Below are 26,281 nucleotides of genomic sequence, written 5' to 3' on the forward strand. Positions count from 1 at the left end.
ACAAGGCCCTGGGTCCAATCCCCAGCACCGCAAAAAAAAAAAAAAAAATGCTGGGTGTGGTGGTGCACGCCTGTAATCCTGGGGTGGGGGCGAGGTGGGAGGACCGTGAGTTCAAAGCCAACCTCAGCAACTAAGCAAGACCTTAAGCAACTCAGTGAACTCAGTGAGCACCTGCCTCTAAATACAATATTTAAAGGGGTTAGGGATGTGGCTCAGTGGTTAAGCATCCCTGGGCTCAATCCCTGGTACCAAAAAAAGAAAAAGAAAAAAGAAAGAAAAGAAAACAGAAAAACCAACTCTTAATTAGCCAAAAATGAAAACCCCAAACCCCAAGTATTAAACATAATTTTTATTTCATCCAAGGCAAAGCTAAATACAATTCTATAATGCAAAACATGTTGTAGAGGCAAGACAGTCTGATCACGTCCATTCTGTGCTTAAACACGAGTCAGTGCAGGGTGTGTGCACAGCTGTGCCTCCCAGAGGCACCCTCAGACCCTAAGGCCCTTCACTGCATCGTTTGATCTATAAAGTTATATAGGAAATTGACTATGGGTATTGTCATCCAAGCCAGAGGAATAAACCATGCATAAGATAGTCAAAAGCACTGCATATCAGGTGAGAGGTGGGAGGGTAGGGACTCCAACCTGGGACAAAGTAAAGTGCAGCAAGCTATAGGATTTTCCCCAGAAGTCCCCCCTCTTGGCACTCCCTCCCCCCAGCCCTCTGATGGCAGCTGTCTGCAACAGAGATGGAGTCACAGAGAGATGGGATCCAGGAGCATGGCTGACCTTTCCCTCACTCTCATTCATTCTCGGTCTCCAGCTCCGACCAGGACAGATGGCTCCTGAAATCTGCAGTCTCCCCCATCACGCACCACCCCTTTCATACACAGCTGCCCACTCTACGGTCCCACTTGTGCACCTGCTCTGCCTGCACAGGCATGTCCACATGCACGCGCACACACTGCACACGAGCACACGGCACCCGGCACCAGCTCGGGAGCACGCCCTCAAAGCTCCATAAGAGCTGCCAGCCAGATGTGTGCAAAGCTGCACCCCATCAGCCCCTCTCCCAGGCCTCTCTAGCATCACAAGATCATTCTGGCTGCCTTTTGCTTAATCCCTACATGCAGGAGACCCAAGGCATCCAATGCAGACATCCTGTTTTGAGGTCAAGGATGAGGGGCTCTGAACTTTGTCTTTGGTCTCACTGATATCACCGTAGCACAACTGCATGCTCCCAGGGCTCTCAAGAGCAACTTTGTAAATGGCTCTCTCAAAACCACAAGCCCTGGGAACGCCCTCACCAGCCCTGACCCACCCCTGGAGACCTGCATGTAGCTAAGGTCTGCTCAGGGAAGACCACTGTGCCCATATGCGCCCGACTGCAAATCCATGCAGATACTTCTCCCTGGGCATAATGCTGTCATTGAGACAGGACATTCTTTGTTGTGGGGACTAAGTTAAGCACTCTCAGCCCCCACTCACTAAAAGCCAGTAGTGTCCCAGGCATTGGGATAACCATAGATATGCCCCTTACAGTCCCAATCATCTCTATTGAAAAACCCCCAAACAAGAGCCATGTGCAAGAAGCTTCAGACATCAGTCCGAATCAAGGTTTCTAACATTACAAAGACTAAAGAATTCCAAAGGGGAGGAGTGGAAAGAGTGTGTGTGTTTTGTAGGGATGGGACAGAGATGAGGACACGACAGACTTGGAACAATCCCTCCAATTACAAAACCTGCTTCCCAAATTCCTTTCCAAGCTAAAAAGATTTTTGTAAAACAAAACTTGCCAAGTCCCACAACAGTCCTGTGAGGTAGGTAAGTAGTATTACACCCACTGGATAGATGGAAAAAGCTGAGCCCAGAGAAGCTGCAAGACCTGCCTGTAAGTCAGCAGAAGACCCCGAAGAGGGAAGAAGAGGTCGCCCTTCCTCTTCTACTGCTCTATGCCTCGGCTTCCTCTCAAAAGAGCAAGAGGAGCCCCCAGGCACTCTCTTCAAAGGTTGACATGGGGAAGGGAGAGGAAAGAAGTTTTGCATGAAGGCAGCTGGCAGCTGGAAGAATCTTTCTAGGTGGCTGGGGGCTCTGATCTGTCTTCTCCCAAAGTCAGGAAATCTGACCCCCAGTCCTTGAAGAAGGATGGAAGGGGAGGGGGCGGATCAGAGTGGGGATCTGCAAACCCATCAGATTGGGCAAGGGACACTGACCATGGCCATGGGCAACCTGCTGGTGCCGCTGCTCCTCAAATTCCTCCCAAGTCCTACCCTCAGGGAAGCTGCTGGTGCCTCTGGGCAGGAGAGTCCTGAGGCAACCCCCATGTCCTCTGGGAAAGATGTCTACTCCTCTCCATCCCTCCTATGGACCCGAAAGACAGAGTGTCAGAAGCCCAAACGGGAGAGAGGGGCTGGGAGCAGATGGTGGAGACCCCTGTTATCACATCTGCATCAAACCCACAGGGACCCACACAATCATGAGGCCCCATCACGACATCTTCCCATTAGGGTCCTGGATGGGAGCAAATGGCAGGTGTCTCCAAGACTTGGTCACTGACCAAGGGGATGTCAGTGACACAACTCTAGCTTCATGGCCTCCTCATTGACACTGGGGAGGAGAGGGCTGAGGACCACGCCAGAACGTGCAGTTCAGTAAAGGCGGGAACTGGCAAGGGCAGCAGGTAAGAGCTGGGACTCCAGGAGCTAAGGCACAGTCTAGCCCACACTCAAGGGGTGCACGGACCAATTCACTGAAAGCAGAGGAAAAGTGTGGGCGCCCTCTCCCTGATCCTTCCCAGCCCCAGGGTGGGACTGGGGTGGCCCAGGTGAGCAAAAAGCAGCTGGAAAACTCCAGGACTCTCTCATCCAAAGAAGAGGGTCCCTGAGGCAAGGCAAACAAGGGCTGGGGATGAGCAACCCTGGGATCAGGGACAAAGGTGTGATGGAGGAGCCCAGGGAGAGCAAGCCAATGAGATGGAGGTTCGAGGGTGCAACGCCCTCAAGCAAGATGACATCACCTGCTGTTTCATGGGAACGGGAGGAGCAGGGGGGAGCTGGGCTCAGGAGTACCCAGGGTGGCGATGGTCCTGCCATGCCAAGGACAAGGGCTGCCAGCATTGTGGGGTTGGGGTGGGCATTACAATGGCTGAGAGGACCAGGACATTGGCTTGCCCACCTCTGCAGCCCGATTCCCCAAGGGAAATGCTAGGGAAAATGTAGGTTAGCACTCTAGTGTTCCAGAAAGACTGGAGGGGCCCCTCCATGAGCCCCCTTAGCAACTCAGAGAGCAGAGGGGCAGGCTAGGTGGGTTGGGACCCCTCAAGACCAAGATGGCCAGCCCTCACTCAGAGGATTTAGAAACTCAGAGCTAGGGACAGGATAGGGAGCAGGGACAAGGCAGACAGGCCTTGTGGGGTGGGGGAAAGGGGACCTCCCCACATCAGGGTCTGTGAGAGACCAGTTATCCCACAAAATCAAGTCTGCCTCACATTGTGGCCCACCTCCACCAGCACCCCACCCCAAGGTCTTCTCCAGAGTCCTCTAGCCCACTCCCGTCAAAAAGGGTTTGTTCCCAGGACGAGGCTCCAAGGTCCAGCTTCTGGGGCAGCCCTCATTGATCTCCCAAGTACCTCTTGATGACAAATCAGTAGGAAAACCAAGGTCCTGCTCATACAGTGGGGGAAGCCAGAAGGAGCCCCCATCTTCCCAGGCATCAGGGGACCAGCCCCTCCTTTGCCTTTCCTGAACCTTCCACAGGCCCCCTGCCCTGGCCAGCCCTTGTCCCTGGGAAGCCCTGGCTGGGGAGGGGGTAGGGCAGCTGGGCAGGACACCGGTTTCTCCCTGCCCGGGAGGACTACAGTTTGAGCCAAGCAGCAGATGTCTCAGGCACGTGGGTTCTACGGACGGGCTCAAGCATCAGTGTCAGGACAGAAAGTCAGGCTCCCTGCAGCTGCTTGGCCTGAAGCGGGGCCTCACACTTTTGTGGGTGGTTTCTCTTCCGCCTTGGAGCCGGGCAACCCGTTCTCTGTGTTGTCGTTCCCCGAAGAACTCACAAGACACTCCTTCCTGGAGAGGGAGAGAGAGGTGCACTGGTGAGCAGAACAGGCGATGAACTGGGGAGGGAGCCAGGCCCCTGCGCCCGGCCCTGCACCCCACACCCTGCCCCTGGCCTTCTAAGAGCTAAGATAGCAAGAGGCCAAGTCACCTAGCTTCTCGATGCCTCAGTTTCCTCATCTATAAAACTGAGAGAACCCTGATACCTTCTTCATGAGATGTGTGAGGAGTAAGCACATTTAAAAGGGTGGATGGACTCAGGAAGGTCTCGCCACCTCCTACTTGTCTCAACATGGCCATGAGGGTCACCAGGGTCATCTGAGTCAGGCCCAGGTTGTGCCACCCAGGGGGAAGGGTCCATGCTAGCAAGGAATATTCTGAGGACATAAAGCTCTTTTCCTCAGTCCCACCAGGACCTTCTCCCTGAGCTCTGTGACCAAAGGTAGGGCCATGGAGGGGCCGAGCAGCAGTTGAGTGTGGCCTCAAGGGTGGCAGGTTAGGGCAGAGGGTGGTGGGACAGGACAGAAGGCAGAGACAGGAGATGTGGTTAGGTGGGAAGACCTCATGCGACCCTCGTCCCTGGCTGCCCTGGGCTGGAGGGGCTCCGATTTCATTTTGCCCCCTGTCCGTGGCAGAGCTGTGGAGGATGGACAGAACTCATGCAAAATGTCTCTTGGACTTTGACTGTAATGCAGCCTTTCCTTGCTGCTCAAGGGAAGCCCAGGCTTCCCTGAGGTCTGTACTCAGGACCCCCAGCCTCTCCCCATTTGCCCTCAAGGCCAGACATTTTAATCTTGAGGAGTGGGACTTGGGGCCTGCAAGCCCTCACCAGTTCACCAGTCAGAAGGAAAGCCACTTGCAGCCCTGGGCTCCCAGTCCCCCCAGATCTGACCTCAATCCCTTTGCAGGCTGTTCTTCCTCTCCCCCAGACCCTCCCACTATTACAGAAAAGGCCTCGCCCTCCCGACACACGCCCACTGCCCGGCTCTGCCTTTGCTCTCGATGCTCTTCCACCTGGAACACCTTCCCCTCACTATCCCAGGCATAAAATTACACCCACCACCAACACCCAAAAATCACACCTCTTCCAAACCTGCAACAGCACCTTATCACACCTTTTTGCTGGGATCCATCCCCTCTGTGTCTGGTATTACATTTACCTGTGCACACATCTTGTCTCTTTCACCAAAGGGCAGAATCGTTCCTTCCAGAATGTCCTACAGCACCTGGCACAATGCCTGGCACACTGTACCTCAAAAATAGCCACCAAATGAAAGAATGGATAGATCGACTCTATAGTCAGTAGGACATGGTGGCAACAGTTTTAGGGTAGAGACCAAATGAGTTGGAGTTCAAATCCTAGCTCTTTCACTTACTAGCTGTGTGGCCTTGGTCTTCTCACTGAACCACTCTGAACCTCACTTTGTTCAACTATAAAATACAAGGGATGCATATTGTATAAAAATGCCCGGTGGAATACTTAAAGCATGGTAGACATTTGATGAATGATAAAAAGAATTATAATCTGTAGCCATCTCCTGATCTACCAGTGTCCCAGCAAGAAAATGTTTTGCAGGTATTTAGGTACATAACAAACCCAGTGTGTTCAGTTAATACAGACTGGGAGGATGGAGTGACACCAGGAGAAGGGGGACAAGGGCTGCATGGGTAGCGAAGATGGAGGTGAGACCAGGAAGGGAGGGTGGATGAGGAGACAGGAGGGGAGATGAAGGTAGAATCAGAGGAGCAGATGAGGGGGTGGTGGGCTGGGGGCATGGAGCCTGCAGGAAGGTCAACTCACTTCTTCTCCCGGGTCTTCTTGAGGACAAAAGTGATAAACTTCTTTAGCAGCAAGATAAAGATGAGGAGTCCAATGACTCCACCCACCACAGCCAGGATGATGAGGGTCACTGTGTTGTCCACTTCTTCCACTGTGTGGCCAGAGCAGAGAGGGGAGGGCGGGGAGAGGGGAGGAGGAGTCACCTGGAGCCAGGGTCATGCAGCGCCAGGGCCAGTAGCACCCACCCACAGGCCACCGACCCTCTCCAGGTCTTCAGCAGGACAGAGGAGAAGTCAGAACATCCATCGGACTAAGGAACAAAAGGAGCCCTGTCCCCTCACCCTCCTCATGAACACCCTCCCCAAAACTCACACATGAGTTTGGGAATGAATCCGAATTTGAGGTTTAAGCCACAACTTGGCTCCCAAATTGCCATGTGAGAACTTCATTGCCTCTTTCTAAGCAAAAGACATCCTCACGGCCTCCCGTCTTGCCTCCTTCGGCCTTTCTCCCGGAGCCCTTCCCTGGCCACCTACAAACCGCCCCCCTGCCTCGCTGTGTAACTTCCTCTGCAGCACCAGCCATGTTCTCTCACACCACACCCACATCATCTCTCTTGTTAAGTTACATGGCTCCCCCGACTAGAAGAGAGGAAGGTAATTTCCCAACGAGCAGGAATGTGTCCATCTTGTCCCTCTGTACACCTTCAGCATTGAGAACATCAGCTGCCACACAGTCCGTGCTCAGTACTCCCTTGTGGATGGATGAATGACTCAAAAGGGAGACTTGAAGGGACTTTGTGAGGAGCAACGAAGAGAAGGTAAAAGAGAGCTCTTCACCCAGTGCCTGGCACCCAGAAATGCTCATACATGTTGGTCCCTCCTCTCCTCTCCCCTGAAAAGGCTGAGCACAAAGCAGAATGACAGGAAGCCACACAAAGAGGAAGAGGCGACACCATACCAGACCTCCCTCAGATGACTCCAGGCTCAGAAAAGGCTGCCCAGATGGCCTCTGGCTCTGCCCTCGGTACAGCCAATATTGAACCCACGGAGTCCCTCTTTGCGGGCACTCTATGTCCTCCAGGAGAGCAAGGGACCCCCAGGTACACACAAAAGGCAGCAGAATCTGAATCCTGAAGTTTCTGCCCTTCCCCTTTGCTCGGGTCCTGAGCCTCCCTTGTTTTGTGGGCTCCTCTGCAGTGTGAGGTCCAACCTTGCTTCTCCACTGCTGCTTATCACCTCCTGCTTCTCTCACCACCACCAGCCTTAGGGTCTGTGACCACCTAGCTCCTTTCCATGTGCACCCTTGCTTCTAATTGGTCCACCCGCCATCAGACTGGAATTCCCTGCTAGGAGATAACTCCCAGAGGGCCGTGTTTTATTCCATCTCCATTATAGGTGCTGCCACAGATATATATATATGCACCACATTCCAGTTATTCATTTGCTTGTCCTCTGTCCTACCCTGGACTGGACATGCTTAAAGAATACTGTGCATCATTCATGGCAAGTTTTAGTCTAACCCCTGATGTTCAACCAATATTTGCTAACCGAATACACAATAGTACTATAATCAACATTTACAGGGAGAGCCTAACTAGCCACCAAACACTCCCAGATAGCTCCTCTAGCCATCACAACAACCCTAGCAGAATGTAGCCATGTTCCCATTTTACAGACCAGGAAAACAGAGGCTCAAAGAAGTTAAGTGACTTCACAAGCTACTCAGTAGCAGAAGTATTTAAGCTCCCAGATGCAACTCAGATGTAACTCCAGTAACTCACTTTTTTTTTTCTTTTTTTTGTACTAGAGATTCAATCCAGGGTCACTTTACCACTTAGTTTACTCCAGTCCTTTCTATTTCTTTATTTTGAGACAAGGTCTCAATGAGTTTCTGAGGGTCTCACTAAGCTGCTGAAACTGACCTCCAACTTGTGATGCTCCTGCCTCAGCCCCCCAAGTCTCTGGGATTACAGGCATGCACCGCCACACCAGGCGGCTCCAGTAACTCTGGAAAGTGTAAGGTCAAAGAAAGCAGCAGTGCAGGCCACGGCGCCCTTTCTTTCGCTGTACCACTGAGGCACCCCCAGCCCGTCCCACTCCACTGCCCTTGCCCAACTGCATACGTTTATCAACAACTTGGAGGAAGATGGTGGCCTGGTGCTGCAGGTCATTCTCCTTGGGGTTTTTCACATGACAGGTGTATTTGCCCGTGTCGCTGAACTCCAGGCTCCTCAGCAGAATGGAAATGTTGTTCATCTTCTCCTTAGTGGAGCCCTCCAGAGTGATGCGGTCATCATCTTTCAACTTCACCTTAGGGTCAGACTTCTCATTCTTCACGGTTCCATCTATGAGCTGGGTCACAAAAGAATCAGAGTGATCAAAGGTCATGACATCGCTCCAGCCCCATCCTTGGGGGCCTTCCCTGTCCAGGTCCAGAAAGAGCGTGCCATGCATGAGAGGTGTTGCTCCTCCCCGATTTCCTCTGCCAGAGTCAACAGCTCTGCCTGCCAAGCCTGAATTTTGCCTGTTTCGGGCTAAACCCAGTTCCTTTTATTAAGGTCTCCTTGGAATGCAGCACATTCTTACTGCTCTCTTCATAAAAGCCTTTTACATAATGCAGATGCCACGTGCATTTCCCTCTGCACTTCCCACCCTGCCTTTCTGACACTGAGTCCCCTTCCTGACTTAATCCAGGTCCTCCATCAAAACCCAGATCAAGACTGCAGCTCTGTTCTTCAGCACCCTCTGAGGTCAGTTTCCATTCCATCCAGAGGGAGCCTACTGTCACTTCCCTTGGGTCAGCCTGGGGCCAGATCTCCTGCTAGGTCGCACACAATTCAGCACACGCCTGCTGGCTGGTTCACCCCTCCCCCCACCGCCATCTCTGCTCCTGCAGTGGCCCTGCTCCTTGGGGTTTTTCACACGACAGGTATATTTGCCCATGTTACGGAACTGCAGGTCATCACTGTTCCTGCAACAGCCCTGCTCCACCCCAGCTTCTTGGCTCCTTCCCTTCCAAGACCAGCCACCCCTTCCTCCTTTGTACTCTTCTCATTCCCTCTCTCCAAGCCTTCTGATGGTCTTTCTCCTGTTGGGTAAATTAAGCTATTAATTTTTACATGAGCAATTCCTGTTCCAGATATTTCATAAGATCAGGCAGAAAACTCTAGCCAAGAATTCCAACAGACCCCAAATTCTGGTCCCACCATCTAAACATCCCTCCCACCCAGAAAAAAATACTGTCTGGAAAAAAATACTGGGGGAAAGGGTAACAAAAGTTGGTCTCTGGTGGAGGTCATCACAGGGAGGTTCAGCCCAGAATGGATCACAGTCTAGGATGGGAGACACCCACAGGCCAAGGATAAAGAAGAGAAGGAGAATCTGGACTGTCCTGACAGTCCCTATAGCACTTACAATCTTGAATGTATCCGTGCTATTGTAGGACCACCAGAATCGGAGGTTCTCGAAGCCAAAGCAGCTGGAGAAGGTGCAGGGCAGCAGGATCTCCGTGCCATTAACAGCATAGATGGTAGTGGCCTTTCCCACAGATACCTCCAGCGACAGGGACATGGGGAGCAGGAAGAGACCTGTGTAAGGAGTACACTCTCTCTTAATAAAACCCCACGGGAATCTCCAGGTTTTGGAGCTTTGGAAGCGGACCTCAGGCTGGGCAGAGTGGCTTGGCCAGGCAGGGAGGCCTCAGTGTCAGCTTCAGACGATGGTTCTTTTTTACTCTAATTGAAACGACTTTGGCCACCTGCCATTAATTTTCCCTCTCTCCCTTTGGCGTAGGTGGGACAGATTTGGCACCTTGGTACCTCTTGTGGCACTCTAAATGACCACCAGGGGTCACCCCAACCCCAAAAAAGGAGGGTCGGCCAGTGTACCTGGGAATCCGCGCCCCCGCCCCGCCTCCTCATCTGGATACGCAGTCCCCGAAAGTGCCCAGGGAGCGCTGACTGCGCGCCCCTCTCTACGCATGGGAATCGCCCTACGCTACGCACTTCGTTCTGTTTGCGGAATCTGGGGGAAGGGGACAGCGGGATAGGGTAATGAGGAGAAAGGAAAAGCGGCCGCTGGGGTCCCTGCACCGTCCGGCAGCCTCTCATCGCCCAGCCTTGGAGACTCCTACTGAGCCCCGAGGAGCTGAGAGATGACCTTGCTTGGTCATCTGAGGCCAGCGCTTTCTGTCCACCGAACCGGATCCTTACAGAAGGATGATGGCCAGAGCCGGGATGGAGGGGTGCGCACAGCCTGGAATTAGGCAGCCGCGAGGGCGGAGCGAGTAGAGCAAAGATGGAGAGAAAAGTAAGCGGGCTGAGACGCTGCGGAGGCAGATTCGGGACGCACTGGCATGCACGCCTGCAGGGTGGGGTGGCCTGGGGTGACCTGCTGTTCCCTCCTCATCCCGAGAAGCGGGGCCTCCCCACCGCAGCCACGCTCCGCCCCCTCATCCCGGGAACAACCGCTAAGCCCCCGAGGCTCCTCACACTCCCTCCGCAGTGCGTCCAAACGCCCGCTGAGAGGCGTTTCCACTAGCGGCCGGGATCCCTCCTCCTGAATTCTCCTAAGGGAACCTGGCCCTCCTCCCACCCTGCACATTTCTCAAGGAAACCCCAGTCTCCTCAAGGTCGTTGAGGAAAAGGGATCCGCCGCTGGACGCATACCTCTTCGTGCCCCTAGGGGCGTTCTCCCATCCTAACTCTCGGAAAGCCTTCAGGAATTAAGTTAGACAACTCCTGCTGCATCATACAGGAGAGAAGGATGTTGCTTGGTACTACTGAACAATACTTTCTAAATGACAGCGAAGGTGCTCCAAGGAGAGCTGGCAGCCCTGCTCCTGCTCTCGAAGGTCCACTCATCTTCGTGTCCCCTTTGCTTCTGGCGACACAGTGGAGTCCTCATACCCCACCAGCTCAGAAATTACACCCGTGGCCCAGTAACCCAATCATGACCCCTGCCGCTGTCAATAAATGCAGTAATGGCTGATATTTATTGAGCATTTATTATGCGCCTGGCACATTCCACTCTCACACCTCTCCTAAGAATGGTATACTATTATGAATCCATATTGAAAATGAAACAAATGAGACTCCAAAAGTTGGGTATCTAAGTTATCTAAGGTCAAGGAGAGAAATATTTGCACCATCCCGTAGTCCCAAAGTAAGAAAATTCCTCCTTGCATCCTAATAGAGCCAGGTTTGCCCACCAGGACTCCAATTAGTGCTGGGATGTTATTTCAATTAAGTCTCATTTTTTGGTCAGCTCCTGTGTGCCAGGAATTGTTTCAGAATAGTGGTTTTCAAATTGAGAGGTCTCGAAATCGCCTGAAGGGCAAGAACAGTCAGCAGGGTCCTGGAGCTACTGATTCAGTAGGTCTTCAGTGGTGCAAGACACTTGGCATCTCAAGGAACTCTGTGGGTGTGAACCACACTTTGAGAACCATTGACTTATACTGCACTAACCACAACTTTTATTAGGATTTCAAAAGGTAGGTATAATTTTTTCTCATTTTACAGATAATAAAATTGAGGCTCAGAGAGTAGTGACTTGCCCGTGGGCCACATGGTAAATGACCAATCCAGAACTGAGCCCTTACTATACTACAGGATAGGTATTTTTAATATAGTGTCTCATTTAATCCTTTAATAATTCTATATTAGTCATTATTTTTATTCCTAATGAACAAATTAAGAATGGATTCAAAAAGATTAACTTGCTAAAATCACACAACCAGGAAGTAGTTAAACAACTTTCAGAAATGTCTGCTTTTCACCTCTCCAAAAGAGCAATTGTCAGGGCTTAGCATTCCTTGATGCTCCTGGTTTTCCCTCCCTTTTGCCCTCCCCTACTCCTGCTTCCCTCAGAGGTCTAGGGACAGGAGCCAGACACAAGATTCCACCCTGCAGTCTGGGGCCAGCACCAGAGGATGGTTTTCTAGCCGGAGATTCCCAATCTTTGCTTCTTATCCCTCCAACAGCCTCCACAAGGCTTGGGAGAAAGACAGCTTCCTGCTAGCTACAGGGTTTCCTCGGGGCCCCAAGGGTGGCTGCAGCTCCCATTCCAATGTTCATTGACCCAGGCCCAAGAACCTGGGTCATGGAGAAGATGTGAGAACTCAAACCGGAGGCCAAATTCCCCTTCCCCAATCCTAGCCAGGTATGAGCTATTCAAGAGCACAAAAGATGCACATCAAAAGGGAAATGCTTTTGACTGCTCTAAATAGAAGCAAAATCGAGCAAAAGAAGGGTTCAGAAGAGAGGAGAATGCTATTTCTTTAAGGTCTGGCTCACAACAGGGTGTGCATTTCTGCCTGATATGGATGACTTAACTCTAACACACTCAGGACTCAGGAGTGAAACACTGTCCTTTCCTCCTTAGCCTGGGGGCGGTGTTGGGGTATAAAGGAAGGCTGCAGAGATGGCTTCCACTAAGTCCAAGGCCCTGCCCAGGTTAAGACATTAGAACCTGACTTCTCCACCACACAGCTCTCCCACCAGGGTGTCACCTGTGAGGCCATGCTGCAGGGAAAAGAGGGAAGAGGGGTGCACGATTCCCCAGAGTCTCCCAGAGGGCTGTTTCAGCAGACTGACCAGGCCACGAGAGGACTGGTCAGCAGGTACCAGGCAGGACCCACTCTGCCTCTTGACCTTGAGAAAGTCAGAAGTACCACATCCAGATCACACATCCCTAAACCCCGGCAAGGAATGGCTATAAACTTTCCTACCTCCTGAACTTGGTGTGAAGCCAAAAGAGGACATTCTAAAACACAAGAAGGGTCTCAGTGAGTAAGCACCCGGTGGATAGAGGAGAATGGTGTTCGAGGTGGAGAGGGGGCAGGGCTGTCCCCATCCTAGACTTGGGTATAACCAGGGCACCCCTAGCTTCCCTTAATGACCAGTGTCAGCCAAGAATGTCTCCAGGCTACTCACACATTGATTTACACCTTCACCATGTACCATATCTTAGATTATTTCCATGCGACTGTTTCCCCGAAGTAAAGGACTTTTTGCTTCAAACTCAATTCTTTAGAATGTCAAGGTGCCACATGTGCATTTGGGAGTGGGAGCTCCTTTCTGACTCTGAGCTGGGGTTTGGTCTGAGATTTTCAACTTTTACTAAAGTAAAAAAGTATTCAGCACATTAAATATTCACACCAGCAGGAGTCTGATGGCAACAACCTTACAGACCGAGGCAAATGCCAGACAGGAAACATTCTGCCTGCTTTCCCCACATCCAGGGATCAGTAACACCCCCTTCCTGGGGTAGGGGGTGGAAAGAGGACAAGGTACCCACTCTAAGTTTAGCTCTGAGACTCAGCTGGCATGGCGGGCGGAAATTTGGCTGAGACACTCTAGCCCTAGGGGAGTCAGAGAGGTTGAGTGCGAGCTGGGAGGCAGAAAGTGGGCCGAGGACAGCAGGACAGGACCCTCCTGGGGTGGAGGCCCCGGGGGCTGTGGAGGCAGGGCTGGGCCAGGCAAGGCCCCTGGGCCCAGCGACATAGGAAAGATTACAGCTTCCTCGCCCTAGGCAACCTGCCTGCTTCCTGCCCACCCCCAAGAGCTTTGCCAGGATAGAAGCATGCCCCTGAGACAGCACTGGATGCTCCGTGAAACCAACTTTGCAAACAAGTCCAGACCGTGTGCATGTCCCTCCTCTTACGACAACTGCATTGGCCCAGACCATCATGGCTTATGCGAATATCCCCTACCTCCCCTCAATGACCAGCCTCAGGGCAAGGTTGTTCACTGAGCCCAGAATCTACCTAGCATGCTGATCCCACCAGGAGGTCAGAAGGGCTTAGGGACCCAGCCTTCTCTCTGTCCCCACAGGTCTGTGCCTCCAGAAGCTTTAGAAAGAGAACCAACCATCCTTTCCAGATCAAAACCCACCTTCTCCCTCCACTGCGCCCCTTGCCTCTCCTCTTCCCTAGGAACCCTGGCTTACCCTTGCCGTTTTCTTCCTCTGGATGGGAATGAACACCCTCTTCCTAATTGCGTTCTCATTAAACAAGCCCTTAATAAATACATACCAAGGGAAAGAGGGTTGTGCAACACAGCACCCTCACAAGTAATAATTAAACACAGATCACAGCAATTAAGCAAATCAGGGAACAAGGAAGGGGTGGGCAGGACAGATATATTACCAGTTACATGCTTAGGAAAAGACTGGAACCCACATAAACCTCAATTGCAATGATACAGCCTCGGAAACCGCTTCTCAGTTTAAGAAAGGGCACCTTGCTGGGTCGTCCAAACTCACTGTAGTCTCAGTCTATGGGACTGAGTTTGGTATGGTGAGAGGGGAAGAGGACTTCTGGGAATTACTGCTCTGGACCCAATCTCCCCACTGTGAAAACGGCAGCTCTGGGTCCCCAACACCTGCATCCTTCTACACCATGCAGAGCCTCACTTTTCCCCAGCCCAAAGCCCAATACCTACTGACCTTCCCCCTCACCAGAGTTCTGGTAAAGGGAGGCAGGTCGGTGTGCCAAAGCCCAAGAGGCCTGGATTCTGTCCCATTGGACCATCAACTGGTCATGCAGCCTTGGGCACGTCACCCTCCCGCTCTGGACCGTGGCTTCCTCATCCACAAGAGAGCTCCGTGCTGTGGTTTCCAAAGTCCCTGCCTACTCTGATGCACCCAGGCAACAGCTCCAGCTGGCTGGCCTGTCCTTTCTGCATCTCCCTCGCAGGACTGACAGCATGGATGTCCACAATCTCAAGCTCAGAGCAATGCCTCTGTGAAGGTTTAATCAGTGACTGCTTTGGAAAGCCCAAAGGGAGACCCCATTTGAAGTCCATCTGCAAACCAAAGAGGCAGGGGGCAGAGTAGATGGGGCCTGCTGGCCTCCAATGGCACTTGGAGGAAGTGGGGGCTTCCACCTGGAGAAACGTATAAGATTCTGCCTCACTTTCCCCAACCCTTCCGCATGCACGCATGCACACACGCACACGCACAGTTCCATGTCTCCCGATTTCCCACAGAAGCCTGGAATATTCTAACAGCTCTGGGCATGACATCCCACCACCAAGCAAGCATAGTTGGGCAAGGAAGCCCACAATGTAATGTGAGGTAATTTAGCAACTGAAGGCATTCCCATGCCTCAGTGACCCCTCATCCCTGCCATAGTCACAGTGGGAACCTGGGCTGATCTGAGAGGGAATGAGGAGGAATTTGTGTGGAGTGGCACTGTCCATCCCATGAAGAGAACCCTCAGGTGTCAGAAGCCCACTACATTAGGGTCCCTCTGAAACCCACATGACATCTGTACCAAAGGTCTTCCATCCAACTACAGGGTGGTCTTCCATCCAGTTTCAGGGTTGTAAATAAACACTGGCTCCTGAGTAAAGACATCCTCTGTCTCCCTCCACCACCAGGTACTGACATAACAGATCTATATACAGTTTACAGGTACAGAAACAGTAGCAACTTCCCTTCGAGGCTTCTGTCCCCTGTTTTCAGCACAAATACCTCTATCATGTGCCTGGCCCAATGAGGGGGCCAAAGCCAAAACTGATGAATATAAACAGGAAGAAGTACAGGTGCCAGTGATGGAGTCGGCTTACATTGAAGTCCAACTGTGATTTATGAGGAGATTACATTCTAGACTAATAAATATCATCCTCCAATCTCTTGGCGTTTGACCCTCAAAACTATCATGTGCATATTAATAGATATTAATAATATCCCATTCCCTCTGTGTCCTCTGGCTTGTCTCTTTAATCTTCCTAGTCACCCAAAAATGAAGATCCAGGAGCAGGATAAACAGGTCCCCCCTACAGAATCTCTTAACAGGAAGAGAGACAAGGCCCTTCCTAAAAGCTGGCTTTTGACTGGTCCTCCAAACCCCTCCAAGCTCTTCCAGCACCTGCTATGGAGCTGTGGGGGAAAGCAGTAGCATAGGAATAGGTAGAGGGCAGGGGAGCCTGGCAGAAAACAAAAAAGGCCCAGGAGGAAGGACAGCCCCCTGGTCCCCATAGCATGCCTGACGCCTGGGAAACAAGCAAACCACTCTAAGCAGGGGTGGAAAGCACCATCCCAACAATCACACCTAAAACCCACCTGGCATCCCCTACCCAAGGCAAAGACCCCCTCCCCTTGCATGCCTGAGCCTCCGAACTCTGGAGAGCCCCGCTGCAGTCTCAATACCCAGCTCCAAAAGCCGGGAGCTGAAAGAGCCAGAGACAGAGAAGTAGGGGGGCGGGGGGAGAAACTCATAGCGAGGCTGACAGGCTGATGGGTTGTTGGGGGAAAGCGGGGGAGACGGGGACGCACGGTCCCCAGAGCCACTGCCTCGAAGCCAGGCGACCGGCGGGAAGAGGGTGGCCACCGTGCTCATTCTGAGAAGCACTCCAATGCCCACCCTGTCCAAGGCACCCCTCTTCTCCAGTGTCCCTCCTCTGGGTGGGGTCGGGGGAGGAAGAAACGAGAGAAGAGACCAAGCTGGGGCTGCCTTACCCAAAAGCCCAGTGCCCAGCCATCTCGCCAGGGCTTTGCCTCGGTCTCCAGCTCCGGACATGGTCCTGTTCTCTCCGGAGCGCGCCGAGGGCGCGGGGATGGGAAACTGGGCACCACCGCGCTCTCCGCCCGAGGTCGGCAGTCGGCCCCGAAGCTGCCCCGGAGCTCTGCGCCGCGGGTCGGGGCTCGGGAAAGTTAGCTGGCAGAGAGCGGGAGGAGGGGGAGGGAAAGAAGGGGGAGGCGCGCTCGCTCGCCTCCTGGAGCCGGCTGCGGGAGCAGCGGCTGGAGCGAAGGAGGAGGAGGAGCCGGAGCAGGAGGGGGAGGACGACTGAGCGAGAGCCGCGGCAAGGGAGGCTGCGCCTCTGCTCTGGAAGCGCTCCAGCCGCAGGAGGGGCGGTGGCCGCGCGGAGCCCAGGGCGCCCCCGCCTACTGCGTACCCTACACGGCGCGCCTAGCCTCGTGGTCCTGGAGCCCCAGGACCAGGCTGAGCACCCTGTTCCCTCTCCATTCGGGCTAGGCGGTGCAGCTTGGCACTGCAGGGCCGGCCCGCAGCCGCCCGCATCATTCCATGAGCTGAACTGCCAATTAGAAGCATAGTTTAGGGGGAGTAGTGGTGAAGCTTTTCGTTTGTTGGAAGGCTATTTGGTTCTGCTTGGTGAATTCAGGTACGGTAGCAGTTCCCTCTCCCGAGACCGCCGAGGGACCACTAGATTGCCCGCAGTGAATGCTGCAGCAGACGGTGGGCGTGTGCCGGCTTGCCCACTGCAGCCGCGCTTCCCAGGCTGCTGGGCAGACGCGGCGCGCGTGCTACCCCAGGACCCGCGCCTGCTGCCTTCTGCCACGCTGCTCATCCACTCCGCGGGATGCTTTAGGTCGCTAGAAATCCATTCCTTCCCATGGCAAACGGCCCCTGGTCACCGCCCACCAACCTCCCCCATTTCTTCAAAGACTCCCCGGAAATCACCATGATCCTGGTGAGAGAGAAAGCCAGGTGCTATCCATCCAGCCCCTTCTAATCTGTGGCTAGCATACCCCTTCACCCTCCCACAGCATCCCTACTTCTAATTTTGCCCACCTAGCCCACCCCATCAGTCACTCTTCTCCAAAAGCTTCTGGTGCTTTCCTTCTGAACCCAACCTGTAGAGATTCCCTTTTGCATCCTTCTTGGGGTGGGGATGGAAGACCCCAGGCTTACTACCAGCTCAGAGGGCTAAGGTGACACTTGGAATTACGGAGCTTTTCCCCACACAGTTCTGAGTTAAAAGTAAGCAGTGCTCTCTGTGGTGGGTGTCTTCTCAGCGCCCCTGACCAATCATCCAAACCTCCAGTATGGATGCTCTTTGCTGTCTCAACACAGGTTTAGACTTGGATATCTGCAGCCTCCATGCCTTTCAGGGCCTGGCCGCTGCTGCAAGCACACCACAGCAACCTCACCTCACCACCCACCTTCTCAATCTGGGGGTTCCTTGGTAGGTTTCAGAACCATCAGGGACCCCTGGAGTTGTGTGCAAAATGCTGAATACCAGTGTGGTTGTTGCAGTTTTGCTTCTTTCTTCAGCATCACTGTTGCCATGGTATGGTGGCACAGTGGCTCTGGCAGCCCCACAGATACTAAGGACCCTCACCCAATCTTCTGGAGAAGACTATGCTCCACACCTGCTAGATGGTGAACACAAGATACTTATCTGGTAGGATGGTCAAAAGCAATCTGACCCTCAGCTCTGGGCTCCAGATTTTGGAGGACCTCATGCTGACTCTCCCTGGCTATGCCCCTCCTCATTGAACAATAAATCCTTGGGAACACAGGGAGATGAGCATGTAGCTCCTCCCCTTCTAGACAGTATCAAGAATCCAGGACCCTGGAATTTGCTTCTTAAACACCCTGAGGAGGTCTCTTTCCCAGGTCTGTCTATCCTCTGAAAGCTGACCATACCAGACCTACATGCACCCAGACACCCAGGAAGTGACCAAGGGGCAACTGTTTGCAAGTAATGGGGAATGGAAGGACTCTGTCTTACAAGTGGAGTATTCTCAAGCCTGCACAAGAACCCCTTTTGTTTCAGGACCAGAGGAAGAAGGGGAGGGGGCTCCAACCCTGGGTTTACCAGAAACCTTGGGTTTCTAGGTGACCTTGGGCTACATATTCTACCTCTCTGGGCCCATGTCTTCATCTGTGAGGTTTGGAGATTTCCTAAAAACGCTTCCAGCCCTAAGAACCAGTGAGTAAAATGGTCTGAAAATCTCATTTTGGTACTGGTCTTCCAGGTCATTATGAAGGGAAAACTAAACACAGAGAATAAAAGGTAAATTTTAGCAATTAATTATCCTAATTCACAGTGTATATTTAGACTTATATGTCATTTCCATTTGTAACTCTTGCCCCAAGCCTCAAAAACCTCAGAAGTGGACCTGGCTGTGAAGACTGAATGTGCTATCACTGTACAGAGGAGTGCTTAGCAGAATGTGAGGCACATGGTGAACCCCCAGCACATTCGAGCTCAAAGAGGTCTGTGACCCCAAAAGGGGAGGCTGTCTCCAGGTTGGCAGGCCTGCCCTCTGCTTCCCCCGGAGGTCCCCATCCACACTGGCTGGCTTTATTTTTACAACAAGGTCGTGTTTCTCAGAACAGTAGGCTGAGGTAAGAGAAGAGGTGAGCCAAAGGGAAGGAAAGTGACCCTGCCCAGAGAAGGGGGAGGGGAGAGAAACAGAGCTCCAGAGATATCTTTAGATCCGGGTGACAGAAAAAGGTTGCCAGTTTCCTCCAGTGCCCTCTTCCCCACCTTTCCTGCTGTCACCCTGCTCACTGGTTCTTAGGGCTGGAAGGGACCTTAGGAAACCCCCAACCTCACAGATGAAGAGATGGACCCAGAGAAGTAGAAAATGTGACTCAAGGTCACCTAGAAAGTTCCTGGTAAACCCAGGGCTGTAGCCTCCACCATTATTCACTCAGTTTTCCTACTTCAGAGCCCCAACTTTCTCCTAAAGAATACCAGGAAGGATCCACAGCTGGGCAAAGAAATGTGATTGGGAGATGCATTAGCGGCTAGAGGATTCTTAATTTATAGAGCACTTTCCTCAAAAATTCTCAGAAACCTAGTCCATTAGCTGGGCGTGGTGGCACACGCCTATAATCCCTGCGGCTGGGGAGGCTAAGGCAGGAAGATTGTGAGTTCAAAGACAGCCTCAGCAATTAGCAAGGCCCTAAGCAACTTAGTGAGACCCTGTCTTCCATATATAAAATAAAGGGTGGGGATGTGTCTCAGTGGTTAAGCTCCCCTGGATTCAATCCCCGGTACCAAAAGAACGACAACAACAGAAACCTAGTCCATTGATCTAGCTTAGAGGCTACTCCTGAGGATACCAAGGGAGAGGGTGTCAAAGGTCAGAGGTGCTTCTCTCCTCTGGAAAACCCTTGAGAAGCACCCCTGAATTGAGCCCCTCTTCACCCGGTCCAAAAGCCCCTAGTCATTGGCGGGGAGCGGAGCAGGTGGGGGGGTGCAGGGGGGAAGGCGCGGTGGGAAAGCACCTTGGTTCCTGCTGAAAAGTCTCTGAGACTTTGCAGGAGTGATGTCTGGGGACATGTCCTCCAGCTTTGGCCCCAGCGGGCCTGATTCCTGGGGATGGGGTAATGCACTCAAGTCTGGGTGACCTGGCTCAGAAATACCTTTAAGAGCAAGTTTTCAGGGATGCAGAGATGGATTGGGCCCTTGCCAACAATCTGCCAGAGAACTGTCTAGGCTGGTGGAGACAGCCTAGATTTAAGAGGGAGGAGATCGTTTTCTTGGGGATTCAGGTAGGGTACTTTGAACCAGATTGCACGTCAGCCTTCTCTGAGACCAGTTGGTTGCTTCCTCCCCTGTCTTCCTGGGGGCTAGATGAGGGTGGGGCTGAGGGAGGGAGGGGAAGGAGAACAGGTCCCTGTTTTCCAGGTGGGAGGCAGCTTATTGAGGAGCAGCATAGGGTTGGAGGTGGGGAGGGCAGTCCTGGGGGCAGAGGTCCAGCTGCCAGCCTCAGAATTGCTCTTACACCAGAAGCAGGATCACCTTCTACAGGTGACCAGGAGGAAGATGGAAGGCTGCTTCCCCCATCAGCTCTCAGCAAGCCAGCCAAGACCCCATGCAGGGAGGAAGGGAAGCAGAGAGCTGGCTGAGGTCTCCAGAGCTATTTTGAGAGGAGTTCCTCCTAAGTAGCAGGAGCCTGGCAGGGAACCTCCTCCCCCTGTGGCTCCCCCATTGCCCTTGCCTGCTGCCTCCCTCTCCCGCCTCCTCCCCCAGAAACCCTAGCGCTCCTGTCGGGGCATTGCAGGTAACGAGGCAGCTCAGTGGCGCTGACTCGGCTCTTGGAGCCAGAGGACGTGGGCTCTGCAGAGAACTCTTCCCACACCCCCACCGATCTCCAGGCTCCGATCAACACCAAGAGTCGCTCCTGCACCTCACCTACCCTCCACTTATAAACAGAGTCTCAGTCTCAGGACAGTGAACCCAGAGGCTCAAGATTCTCTGCATTGAAGTTAACTGCCTGCAAATCCTTCTGCCACTCCGGGCAGGGTTGGATGGACACTACCTGGACCAATGTTTGGGATCCTCCTTCTAGCACACCTAGGTCTGTTCTCTGCCTCTCCCTACTTGCCATCCCCTGCTCCAGCTCAGAGTGCCCACTGACCCCCAGCCATAGTCTCAACATTCACTGAAGTTTCGTAGGTGCTGAGGGGGTTAACAGGACAGTATGCAGCAAACCAACCCGCAGGCACGTGGCTTAGCAGTCTAGTAAGGAACACTGCATGGCCACCTCAGCCTCAGTCCTGGCTCCCCAGAGCCCCTCTGGCATCAGGAAGTTGGTGTAAACATAAACTTTCCGAACCCTACTCCCAGGGAGAGTCCTTCATTTCTTCTCACCTAGATTAACTTTCTAAGGGCTCTGGGCACAGACAGGTAGGCAGCCACCTCCTCCATCCCTCCCTTCCTCTTTTGCTGTTTTCTGCCAGGTTCTGTCCAAACATCCTTTCAAAGGGGGATGGGGAGCCCCAGACAGATGAGCTCATTGGAAGGAAGAGAGCAGAGGGAGGAGGGAGCTGAAATATCCCGACCAGAGAGATGCTTGCTGGACAGTCCCGAGCTGGAGAGGGGTGTGTGCCCACTTCCAGGAGCAGGCATATGCTTCCCTGGCTGCGGCTCAGACATAGGGTGAGTCCTGGGCATCTCTTTATTCTGGGCCACATTGGGGTGGGATATGAAGCCCCCTGGTACACAGTCTTGGTCACTCTACCCAGCACCCTACAGCTGTGTTTACCTCTCTGCTGTGCGGGTCACCATGTCCCCCTGCCCTCTCAACAATAGAGGTGGGGGGCTCAGGAGGGCTGAGGGATGAAGCTTTGGAAATGTTTGTCATCCATTGCAGCCTGCTGCCCCTGGAACTGCCATGTCAGCTGAATAGCCAGCTGTCCTCCTGGAACCCTAGCCCTGGTCCTGCCCCTGAATTGGGCACCTGAGACAGAAGCACAGAATGGTCTGGAGCACTAGGCAGGACTTCTTAAATGCTCTGGTTCATTTGTTCCCTGTGAACATTTTAGTGTGTGGGGGGTTCTTACAAGGTGGGGGGGTGGGCTAGGAGAGGTGGGGGAAGAGAATAGGGAGAGAGGGGAATCTGAGAGGGAGGGTGGGGGAACTGTAAGAACAGTGGGGAGTCTTCCTGGGGTAAAAGGCAACTTCAGGAAGTTGGAGTGTGACTGAGAAGGAGGGTTAGGGACGGGAAAGACCAGGCCAGAGGTGAAGAAGAGGATTCACAGTCTTTTAAAAAGTAAGAAGGGAGAGGAGCCAGAAGCCATCAGAAGAGAACGTGCCCAGCAGAGGCCACAGCTCTTGGCATAGAGCCACAGGGCCACAGGGCCAGGCTATGTAGGGGTGAGATTTTAGAGGCCCACTGGGAACGCTTTGCCTCTGCTCCCAGACCCTTTTACCCTTTTGTCCAAGGCCTTGATCATTTTGAGTTTGGTTCAATCACCCTTCCCCCACCCACCTCTAAGCCTTTGGAGGGCAGGAAGTCAGGCCACTGTCCTTTCTCATGGGGTGATGTGAGGCTCTGGCCCTGGATTTGAATCCAGCCATGTCACCTTGGTTTATACATCTGCTTAGTCCAGCAGAGCAGAACCTCAGTTTCCTCGACTGTAAAGATGAGAAAGGAATGTGTGTTTGGGGGGTTGTTCTGAGGACTTGGTAAACTAATAGATATAAAATAGCCAGCTTTGTGCCAGTCAGAGTACCAGCCCTCTGGCTGTTCCAAAAGGGTCAGCTCCGGTGGCACACGTCCTACTATGAGCATGCTAGGGGGTGGGGGTGGGGGTGGGGGAAGTGGGGCAGACTGGCAGAGCTGAGGGTGTTCAGGGAGGAAGAGGCAGAGAGGACTTTTATCTTTAGTATCTAGTCTTGCCTGGAAAGACAGGGAATCTTTTCCATAACTGGTGGCCAAGGAAGGCAAGATAAACTGGACCTGATGTTTAGAAAGAAGCTCCCCGGGGTCACTGGCTTCCAATTTCCCACTCTCTCCCAGTGCATTTCTTACTATAGGTAGGGGTTTGCCAACACGTCCCACCCCTGCCATTGATAGATTGGGTAAAGAATTATGTAAAGGAGTCCAAGGGGTACCAGAGGTGACTCGGGGTTGGAGAGGGGGACCAGGACTGAGGAAGATGGCAAAGGACAGGCATGAGCCATATTTGTTTTCAGGCAAGCAAGAGTTAATCTTGATTCTATCATTTGAGTCCTAAAATAAGGGCTGCTGAGGGCCATTGTCAGTAATCTTAAAGTCCATTTAAAAGTATGCTCTGATATATGAATCTTCTCAACAACACCCCTGAATTATGCTTAAATACCTTCCGGGATGGGGATCTCATTACCTTGAGAAACTCAATCGTCTGCACCGCTCCGACTTACATTGGATCAATACCTGCCTCTGCAGCCAATCCTAATGTTTAGGATTGTGGGGCAGATTGGGACAAGTCTAATCCCCTCTCCCCTGTGGCCACAGCCAGGCCACTGCATTGGCAGCTAGGCTGCACACTTCCCCTCCTGGCTGAACACAGGAAGGCTTGCCCACAGGAAGGGCTCTCAATCTGTGAAGACAAACATTCCTCATCCTTTTGCCACCTGTTAATGGGGAATTTGTCTCAGTGGAGAAGCAGCGACAGCTGTAGTTGGAATAAAGGTGACTTTGCCAGAGCTATAAGGGAAAGCCCCTCCCATGGAATCCCAAGTAGCCAAGCTGAGTGTCCAGTGTCCACTTGCCCCCCTTCGCCAGCACCTCCTGAACTTTCAAGGTCATTACTGCTAAAGAAAAGGAAAAACTGGTCAGGCATGGTGGTACGTGCCTGTTATCCCAGCAGATCGGGAGGCTGAGACAAGAGGATCATGAGTTCAAATCCAGCCTCAACAACTTAGCAAGGCCCTAGGCAACTCAGCAAGACCCTGTCTCTGAATAAAAATTTTTTTAAAGGGCTAGGGATGTGGCTCAGTGGTAAAGTGCCCCTGGTTCAATCTCTGGTAGCAAAAAGAAAAAAGAAAGAAAGGGAAAAGGAAAAGCTGCCTCCTCGGGCTGCCTACCCTCGCACCTCCAGTTCATCTATCCTTCTACTCTCTGTTCATCTGTTTCCACCACCTCCATCCCCAGGGACTCTCCCCCTTTTCTAACCAGAGGTCCCCTCAGTCCTGCAGATTGGAGTTCTAGGGCAGACCTCATTGACCTCCCCTACCAGATCTATGTGCCACGTCAGGATACCAAGATGTGGGTCTCAGCTGGGGATGCTTCCCCCAGACCCTCCAGAGTTCTCATCCACTAGGTGGCCAGAGCCTCTTCTGAGAGGTGATTGGCACCCTGCTCATCAGCAGGGCTTCAGGGAGAGAATCTACAGGAAGGGTAGAGGACAAGCCACCTGGGGTCTCTGAGAAGCATGAGCGAGTGCATCATCTAGATCAACTCACGCCAGCAGGAGAGGGGCAGGGCAGGACCCTGGACTCCGTGTTGCTGTGTTGTGCCAAGAGCTAAGCTCAGCCCTAAGTGTAGGCTGTGGAAGAACAGCAGATTGGGAGCATGCTGCAAGATCTCAATTTTGTGCTGGATGCAGCATGTGACCTTAAACAAATTATCATCTTCAATTTCTCCTTCAGGGCAGAGAGGGGTGCCTGGGGTATTCCCTGGGGCCCTCCCATCTCTGATGTTGTAAATATCTACTTTCTTTCTCCTTTCCTTTCCCCCAGATTCCTATCGCACTCTGGCTATTCCACTGGGCCAATGACAGAGGGGGTTGTAACTCCTCCTTAAGTCAGGGACACAGGAAGGAGATGACCAATTCTGAGCACCAGGGCGAGAGCTCGTCCTTCCCCAATAAGGCAGCTCACTGCAATGAAAACTATGTAGCTATCCCAGTGGCTCAGGAGGCTGAGGCAGGAGGATGACAAGTTCTAAGCCAGCCTAAGCAACTTCACAAGACCCTGTCTCAAAAAATAAAAATAAAAAAGAACTGGGCATGTGCTCAGTGGTTAAATGCTCCTGGGTTCAATCCTTGGTACAAAAAAAAAGGAAAAGGAAAACTATGTAGCTCAGTGGTAGAGCATTTGTCTAGCATTCATGAGTCCCTGGGTTTGAATCCCAGCACTACAAAAAAGCAAAAAACAAAACAAAACCATCCCACCCAGCCCCAAGCAGGCCAAAGAACATCATTATAGGGGCTATGTCTGAGCAGCCAAATCCAACTCCCAGAAGCCAGGCCCAGCCCAAGTTCTCCAAGTATTCTTGGAGAAAAGCCCAATGAGTAGGTTGCTGTTGGCCTGACTGAATAGTGGGGACCTGCGTCCACCCAAGAAGGAACCAGAGATTCCCTGGCACCTTCTCTGTTGTATTTATGTCTCTTGATTCAATTTCCCTACCTGTTGGGTACAGAAGTCCTCCCTGACCTCCCACCCTTGGAAGGACTTGGGATTCCAGAGAACAGACATCCTCCTACAACTTGGTGCTTTGGTTGTGTTGAGCACCAGCCACCTTTGTTTGACGCTGCCATCTCCTTTCTGTCATCTTGCTCAGGGAGCAGCTGTAGTCATTGCAGGTGTTAGAGCTATCAGTCCTGAGAGCCTCCTGGAGTATTCCTGACCAGTAACCACTGGGTTACCAGGGTCTCTGGGTCACCAGGGAGCAGACAGAAATGGAAGACAGGAAAAAGTGTGTCCTTGCTGTTTAGTAAGTTGAAGCTTTTCTTATCCATCAAGAGGTGTGTGTGTGTGTGTGTGTGTGTGTGTGTGTGTGTGTGTGTGTGTAAGGAAGAGAGAAAGAGGGAGAGAAAGAGAAATATGCAAGAGACTAAGATCCAGGAGGGGGCTGGGGAGCCCTGGGATAGTGGAGCCCCTAGCCAGAGGCTGGGCTTTGGTCTTGGACTTCTTAAGGCTGACTCAGCACTGTGTAAATAGGATATAGCCATGCATATGTAGATGGAATAGGAGCAACCTGATTCTTCCCATCAGCCACCCTCCTCGTGAAGTTGCACGAGGGCAGACTCTGACCAGCTGTCATCTATTTTTCCAGAGTCCAAAGCAGGCATAAGAACTGTCTGCCTAGTCAGACGCTGTTGAGAAACGGGGAGCAGAAAGGATGGCCCATCTGTTCATGGAAAGAACAGGCAACATCCATGGACCAGTTAGCCTAGTGCATTTAAGAGTTGACTCAGAAATAATCAAGAGCCCTCCCAGAAGTGGCAGCTCAGCCACCCTGTCCCAGGATACTTCCCAGGGTGAGCAGAGTCCTCTAGGATTCTGGAAAGTCAAAGGGCTGAAACATTTGTAGACAACATGGGAGTAGATTGACATCCTTGTGAGGCAAAGGCTTTGCGGTCCTCAGATGCAGATCTGGCAGTGTCAATGAAATGACCAGGGAAAGAGCATCAGGCTCCCCATCAGGCATCTGCATACTGCACCCCTGAAAAAAAGCTATACTCAAGAGATG

General features: G+C 52.5%; 1 protein-coding gene across 2 annotated transcripts; it reads right to left on the reverse strand.

Annotated features, from left to right (window-relative positions):
• Positions 1-334: 334 nt before the first annotated feature.
• On the reverse strand, positions 335-16,572 carry Scn4b (sodium voltage-gated channel beta subunit 4). 2 transcript variants are annotated; one of them, XM_047519390.1, is made up of 5 exons: positions 16,298-16,572; positions 9,251-9,423; positions 7,960-8,188; positions 5,856-5,985; positions 335-4,066 (listed from the first exon to the last, which is right to left on the reverse strand). In XM_047519390.1, exons 1-5 carry the CDS (start codon positions 16,356-16,358, stop codon positions 3,973-3,975), a joined length of 687 nt encoding a protein of 228 aa, XP_047375346.1. In that variant the 5' UTR covers positions 16,359-16,572; the 3' UTR covers positions 335-3,972. The 2 variants fall into 2 exon arrangements, with proteins under 2 accessions (XP_047375346.1, XP_047375347.1); XM_047519391.1 differs by lacking the exon at positions 9,251-9,423 and having other exon boundaries at positions 16,298-16,566.
• Between the last annotated feature and the right edge of the window lie 9,709 nt (positions 16,573-26,281).

This window comes from Sciurus carolinensis, chromosome 11, assembly GCF_902686445.1.
Source record: "Sciurus carolinensis chromosome 11, mSciCar1.2, whole genome shotgun sequence".
NCBI classification, from domain to species: domain Eukaryota; kingdom Metazoa; phylum Chordata; class Mammalia; order Rodentia; family Sciuridae; genus Sciurus; species Sciurus carolinensis.